This window comes from Sinocyclocheilus grahami, unplaced genomic scaffold (assembly GCF_001515645.1).
Source record: "Sinocyclocheilus grahami isolate Dianchi unplaced genomic scaffold, SAMN03320097.WGS_v1.1 scaffold31.1, whole genome shotgun sequence".
Classification (NCBI taxonomy): Eukaryota; Metazoa; Chordata; class Actinopteri; order Cypriniformes; family Cyprinidae; genus Sinocyclocheilus; species Sinocyclocheilus grahami.
The window spans coordinates 2,312,779-2,320,526 of NW_015505210.1; the positions used below are offsets into that span (position 1 = coordinate 2,312,779).

The window sequence follows — 7,748 nt, forward strand, 5'->3', positions numbered from 1 at the left end:
GAGAGAGAGAGAGAGAGAGAGAGAGAGAGCGCAAATTCCTCCGCGTTGTACAGGTTATTAATATTTAGTGCTGAAAGTTGAATTGAGCGGAAGAAATCAAAACATCTACTTTCGCTGTGGCGTTTTTGTTTTCTTCCCAAGAGTTGGACGATACATTATTGAACAAGAGTTTCTCAAGTGACTGACATATTATCCAGAAAAGCAGGCGATTTATATCAGTATTCTGCAGGAAAACAATGGCTTTTATGTTCAAACACATGATAGGAGGGCAGCTGAAGGATCTTACCGGGGGTATTGGAGAAGAAAAAGCAGAAGGAGGAGAAAAGTCAGAGGCTGCAGCGAAGGGAATGACACATGAAGAGTTCGAGCAGTATCAACAACAGTTGGCGGAGGAGAAGTAAGATTCATCACTTTTTATGTCCTCCACTTTCTGTTACTTTGCCGGTTTTGTCATGACCAAAGCATATGATGTTAGATGTTTTAATGTTTTTTAAAATGCATAATTTCCCCTTCATTATTTCGTTCGGTAATAAATTCTTATTCATTGGTTTCTTTTTTTATTAGTATTATTATAAATGCAATTAATTTTCAGACAATTATTGTGTTATATTTGATTGAATTGTTTTCAACAACAAATTCCACAAAAAAAAAACAATAAATCAATCGTTTTAAAAAGAGCGTGTTCCTTAAATAGACATCAAGACACACATGAATCATAAATGAGAACCTGGATGAATGTCACAATAATAATTATTTTTAAACATTTATATAGGCTATATCACATCCCCTATCCCTCCTATTTGAATTTGACACACAAAATGCACAGTCACTTGTTCAAATGTAACACAAGGAGATGTAGAGAAGGTCAATGTTTATCTCCAGCTTGCTGTATTTCTGTGGTTTAATCAATACTGCATGTCACCTTGCTCTCCAGATTCACGTTTCTCTGGTTTGGCATTGAGGACAGTGACTCCTCTGCAGAAATGTATACGCAGCTGTTTTTCTTCCTTTATGTGCAGTTTTGTATGGCGTCGTATTACATTGTCCTAGACACAAAAAAGTTCAAATGTGCACTGAACAAAATTTTATATTGAATCTTTAGGCAAAATACATTTTTTTTCATTTATAAAACTATATAAAAATGTATATATTAAAATAATATTTATTTATTTTAATTATTTTATTTAAAAATATGATTAGCAAAATTAAATAACAATATATAGAAAATATTTATTATTTAATTGTATTTTTTTATATTTAAGAATAGGATTAACAACAACAACAACAAAAAAAAAAAAGATGTTTTAAATGATTTTGTGTCAAATCAACTTTTATTTCCCACTAGGATGGAGCGGGATGCCAGCTTTGCCCAAAAGAAGGCTGAAAGAGCCACAGTCAGGAGCCACATCAGGGACAAATATCGGCTTCCAAAAGTAAACATCACTTTATAAAATGCACTCTATGAACCATTGTAATTCGCTATTTCAATATTAACTACTATTTTTAATTAACAGAGTGAACTGGACGAAACGCAAATTCAGGCTGCGGCAGATGACGTGGAGTTGCCCACAGAGCTGGCCAAGATGATCGCCGAAGACAACCAGGAGGAGGAGCACAAGCAGTCCGTCCTGGGTCAGCTGACCAACATTCAGAACGTAGATATTGATCAGCTAAAAGAAAAGGCCCAGTCCACCATCGAAGACCTTAAACAGTCTGCTGAAAAGTGTGAGGTCATGTAATACACAAGCACTGCAGACCTGGACTGCTGATTGGGGATCAGATGTTTCCTGATATCTAATATAGGGAATATAAATCTGATCCATAAACAGCTTACTTATAATGAGATCAATCTCTGAGTCATAAAAGACAAGCTCCTACCCAAAGCCAAGCAATCATTTACAAATCTGAAGTGTGTTTGTTGATATCGCAAATTATGTTTGCTACACTGTATACATGTGACGCTTTATCATAATTGTGGCTAAAGGCAGTAATTATCAGTTAATAACGTTCTACTTGTTGTTCTTCAGTGTTTAAATTAGACAGAAAATATAACAAAATACAGTATTCCAGTCTGCTAAATGCATATTGCTAATATGTATAAAATGTATTATTAATATGATGTATCAAATACAAAATTGTTAAATTATACATAAATAACAATTTATGTATTTGCTCCTCTTTATGTACTTAATATGTTGATGTATTTATGTGCAGTATGTATATAAAACATACATTGTTGTTTTTTATGAACACCAAATATAAACTTGTGAACAGTCATTGTTTATTTCTCTATTCGTATACACTTTTTTAAATTTCACGTCAGTCAGTGTTATTAATACTCAAATAAAATTTAATGAAAAAAATATTTAAAAACTTAAACTCATTATTATTCTTATTTATCTCAGCTAGTTGAAACATTTGGCATTTTCATTCATGGTTTACTTGATGTTTTAAAATGACTAATATTGAAATAAAATGAATAATACCTATGCAGACATGACAAAAACACAACACAATTACTAAAACTTGAACTAAAATTAAAATTTAAGTTTAACTTGAATGTGGGAACCATTGTTAAATTCGACGTTGTCTAAGACTCATTTCTGTATTATAAAATACAAAAGTCCTAGCATTAAAAATGATAGAGAAAGGAATAGGCTGGAAGACATTTTAATAGCAAGACTGAGAGTGGATCACACAGGACTGAACAGCACCTTGTTTTTAATGGGGAAAAGGAATAATGAGAATTGTGAAAACTGTGGGGTTAAAGAAAATGCTGAGCATGTCATATTACACTGTATAATATACAGTGTTGGGAAGGTTACTTTGGAAATGTAATAGGTTACAGATTACAAGTTACCCTATTTAAAATGTAATAGTAGTGTAACTTTTTCAATGACTTTATTAAAGTAATGTAACTGATTACTTTTTGATTACTTTTCTAAATTTCTAATGAATGTTTATTTGCAACTGTTAATCATTTTCAAACATTTACACCATGCAGGGTTAACCTTACAGTAGTGCTCAACACTGTCAAACTTTCAAAATCCTCCATCACTTGAATTAAGATGATACAATTTGAACACATCCACCACAAAATCAGACTTTAGTACCGCCTTTTACTTTGAGATTGATCTGAAGTTCAAAGCAGATTTAAAATCATAAGAAATAGTTTACTGATACGGTTTTTGAAACCAAATCTTTGCATAACTACAGGAAACACTGCATCTAACAATGGTTTGGAAAAAAAATAGTTCATAAAAAAATAATAATAAATAAAAGCATATACATCAACTCAAATACGGTTATCTAATAAGCATGTGTCCTATTCTGTGTACTAAACTCCTGAAACATTGGTGTCTTTTTGAAACATTGGTGTCTCTTTGTATATGATATGATGATAGTTTTCTCAAAATAAGTAAAAAGCTCATGAAGTGACTCAGAGCAGATCTAGAGATTATGTTTATGTGTTCATGTACTCATATATTGAGGCGGCAGAGGCTGAAAACACCGCAAGCTTCAGTATAGGCCTTTGTGTAGTAAATGAAACCGCATGTCTACGGAATTCTGTTTTTATGACTGGATTCTACAAACCAGTCTGTGTTTCCCGCATCGCGGAAATTATAGGGCCGTATGTCTCAGAGTAATCAGTGCAATTTGGGAAAGAAATCAATTAAATCTGTATGTGGATGTGTGTAAATATTCAAATGTAATCCCCTTTGTAATCGTTAACATTTTCATAAGAAACTGTAATTTAATTACACATCTTTTCTTAGTAACTGTAACTGATTACAGTTACATTTATTTTGTAATTAAATTACGTAACGGCGTTACATGTAACTAGTTACTCCCCAACACTGATAATATATGAGGTGGAAAGACGGGTGTTTCAAGATAGGGTTCAGGAGGCAGGGCGGGAGTGGAGTCTGATGGGGATACTAGGAACAGAAGGAGAGGGAGGGGGGATAAGGACAACCAGGAAAGCATTATTTAAATTCCTTAATGATACAGGGTTAATGAGCAGAATTTGAGTACACTTAAAATGACATGATGTTACACACTCTTGTACCGTAGGTGCCGGTATGCACCTAAAAGTTGTTAGCAATCCGCCATTAACTAAGAGAAGAAGAAGACTCACCCCTTGTCCAAATACCCACACTTGGAAGTAAGTGCGCAAGACTGTCCCAGGTCTTAAAAATACCAAAACGCAGTGCCCTTAACGCACACTAAATCCACAGCTCCAGAGCGCTATTCGAGGCTTAGTGTATCCCATCATGCATCATGTTCTGGAAATAAATCGTGAGACTTTTTGCCGAGATCTCGCGAGAGGTCACGGAAACCTTTCCAATGCAAGTTAAATATGAATATAATAATTAAATATTACATATAATTTGTTAGAAAAGCTATGTTTTTACGTTTTATTGGTGCAAAGATGAGTAGTGGTGATATTTATTTTGTACAACATTTGCAACTGCTTTTTATCACTTAATTAGAAGCACCACAAATAAAAAAAACCTGATATTTAGAAGCTGATTTTAAAATGCAAAGTATTTAAAATTAAAATTAAAATAAAGCTATGTAAACACTTGTGTCCCATCAGGTAATTAACAGTTCGACACACACTTGTGGTCTTCATGCTCACTTGAACACTTGGGCCAAATACAGGAAATACGTCATATAAGTGGTCAAGTGCAAAGACCGCAAGTGTGGGTATTTGGAGGACAAGGCACCAGGCTGCCTTCCACTCTACTTTTAGACATGCACTGGCGAACTTCCCTAAGCACTTCCCCTCTGGGAAATCCCAGCCGCCATTTTGAAGTGCGTTCCACTTCCTCAAGTGGACGAGGGAAGTTTACATGGACATACCCTTGACCTCTCGATTTTGACAGAGGGTCTACTTCATATGCACACTTCAGGCCACTCCACAGACCACAATGCAACGCGATTATGATGTCATTGCAGATCGCCTTTAATTTATCCCCACCCCAAACAACTCCATAATATATAAAAAAAAATTTTTTTTACATTTATAACAGCCCAAACATACCTATATATATACATATATAATGCTGCACCAAACAAATTCGTAAGAGTAAAAATGTAAACAATAAACCAACTCCATAGCTGATTCTAAAGGCCCGTTCACACCAAGCACGATAACTATAAAGATAACGATAAAGATATAGTTCTAAAAATCGTTCTCAATATTAAAGAATAGCATAGTTCACGCCACAACTATAACGATAACGATACAGAGGAACGATATCGTTGTGATCACTTTCGAAACGATTTTTTTCCAGCTGATGAACGATAAAACACTGACAGCCAATCAGAATCCATCCTGCTGTAACGAGCTCCAGAATTTAAAGCGGCAGACGCGCGTGCGCTTAGAATAAACAGACCATATCGTTCACTGGTGTGGACGCTAATATTGTTATCTTTATAGTTATCTTTATAGCTATCGTTCTTGGTGTGAACGGGGCTTAAGTGATCAAGGGCTTAGGACGTCCCAGTTCAGCCCATTCCAAGTGCTCCGCCAGTAGTGGGCACTCGTGCAACATAATCAATGATGTACATCCGAGTGAACCAGACGGAGGGAAGTTTGCGAGTGAAGGGCATAAAAACGGACTGGAACACAGCCTCATTTCTGTAACGCAATGTTGGTGTATCAGGAAAAACATTCCGTCTCCATGTGTCAGAAGTAATACATTCAATCGCTATAACACGCAGGAGGTTTTTTTTTTTTCGAAGTTGAGATTTCATAAAGGCGACGGAAACATTATCCTTTATTGGGCTCAACCCAATGAGTTTAAATTAATTTAAGTAATTTCACTTAATGAAATTAAATACGGTGTGTGTTTTTTCTTTCAGGAGTTACACGCACATCTCAATGGTTCTGTCAGTTTAGAAACGATGGAGACGCTTATAAAGCGCAAGCCGCATCTGATTGAGCACAGATCTCCTCAGCGGAGTGCGTGTCTGACACTGTAATCAAACACACTCAAATCCGTGGCCTGTTAGGACGAATCTACTGATCATTACCTTTAAAACAAGTAATAGAAAAATCTTAGAAATTGGCTACCTCCAAAGTCGCCTACTCTCCGAGTATGTACTTCTTTGGAACAAGTACTTGCGTCGCGGCAGTAGAGATATGCACTCTATATAGTATGAATGCAATCGTACTACATCCGTGATTTTGACATTGTCTTCTGCTAAATCTTTTTGTATTTAGTTTAGTAAATGCATAAGAAAAAGTTGGGCAGTGACAAGATTTTGAAAAGGTTTTTATTTGTATTTTTATTGTTTTATTGTATAAGAATTTTGATTGTTTTCAGAATTTTCTCTGTTCACATGGTAATATATAATATATTATAGATTTGTTTAGTTATTCTTGATTTTTTTTCTGAATATTTTTATTAAAACAATTAGATTAATTAGGTCATTCTTTTCAGTAAATTAGTAAAACATAAGTTTATACATGTTTTTTCTGTCTTGTCAGAAGTCAATGCAAAATAAAAAAAATTTATAAAAATAATATATATATATATATATATATATATAGATAGATATTCAGTGCCTTCAACTGATGTGTTGCAGAAAGTACATTTATCACATACAGTATGGCTATGTCAATAAATAATTTAGTATGTTCTTCTTCTTTTCTTTTTATTTTGTATTTTTTTTTAAATAACATGCAAAAAGGTAATCTCCAGATGATGTGCCATGATATATGGGAGGTTTATGCCTTATTTATTTGCATGGAGGATTGGATCCAACATTACAGGAGTTGTTAACAAGGAGCAAATTGGAATTGTTTGTTGTTAACTAGACTAGTGTACTAAATTTGTAGTGCACACTAAGTATACTAATCATACCCCTGGCTTAAGCCTAGTCCCAGACTAAAATGCATCTCTGAGCTGTTTCACCTGAAAGAAACTTGCACTGACTGATCTTAAAATATATCAATGCCATTGTTTTGTCTCAAGAATGTCAAGATGCACACCAGTAATGTTTTTTTCTCAGGCATGTTTATAAAAGATACTTAAATGTCCTAATTGAACTATGGCCTAATCTTGGTTTAACCTAAACCCTGTCTGTGAAACCAGGCCATAGTGTATTTCACCTAATCCTGATGATATTACAAATGAACTATTCCTAAATTAGTCTATTTCTCCAACAGGTGTTTTCAAGTGTTTAAAGTGATTCATCAGCTGGTTGATTCATGTTTTTAACTAGTCTTCCACCAAATTCCAAAATTACATACTTGAACTTTGAAGAAGTAGTTTTTTAAACATTAAATTTTTAAAAAATCTTATTAATTATTTTATGTTTTTAATTAGTGTTCTAACACAATTCCAAAATTACATACTTGAACCTTGAATACGTAATTTATAAACGCTTAATTAAACTTTTTTTTTGTGACTATTTTATGTTTTTTAACTAGTGTTCTATCATAATTCCAAAATTACATGATTCAACTTTGAATATTTGATTTTTAAACACTTAATTAATTAAATTACTTGAACTTTAAATAATTATTTTTAACTATTTAACTATTTAATTTTTATTTTACTCAATTGTTATTTTATTAACTCTCTTTCTAGTTTTCCATTACATAGTTGTTTCCAATTACATTCAATTACACAGCTGAACTTTAAAGAATTGCTTTTTTTATTTTTTTTTTTTTTACAAATTTACTGTTTTATTTTCATTTTATTAACTTTCATTGTTTCTAACTAGTTTTCCAT

General features: G+C 33.4%; 1 protein-coding gene across 1 annotated transcript; it reads left to right on the forward strand.

Annotated features, from left to right (window-relative positions):
- Positions 1-64: 64 nt before the first annotated feature.
- LOC107576377 (complexin-3-like) lies at positions 65-2,064 on the forward strand. Its single transcript, XM_016262568.1, has 3 exons — positions 65-397; positions 1,346-1,433; positions 1,515-2,064. Exons 1-3 carry the CDS (start codon positions 237-239, stop codon positions 1,737-1,739), a joined length of 474 nt encoding a protein of 157 aa, XP_016118054.1. The 5' UTR covers positions 65-236; the 3' UTR covers positions 1,740-2,064.
- The last annotated feature ends 5,684 nt before the right edge of the window (positions 2,065-7,748 follow it).

Bases quoted from the DNA above. Each gene is read 5' to 3' on its own strand.
- LOC107576377 (XM_016262568.1), top strand. From the start codon at position 237: ATGGCTTTTATGTTCAAACACATGATAGGAGGGCAGCTGAAGGATCTT. The intron at 398-1,345 runs GTAAGATTCATC...ATTTCCCACTAG, and splicing joins CAACAGTTGGCGGAGGAGAA to GATGGAGCGGGATGCCAGCT. The intron at 1,434-1,514 runs GTAAACATCACT...TTTAATTAACAG, and splicing joins ACAAATATCGGCTTCCAAAA to AGTGAACTGGACGAAACGCA.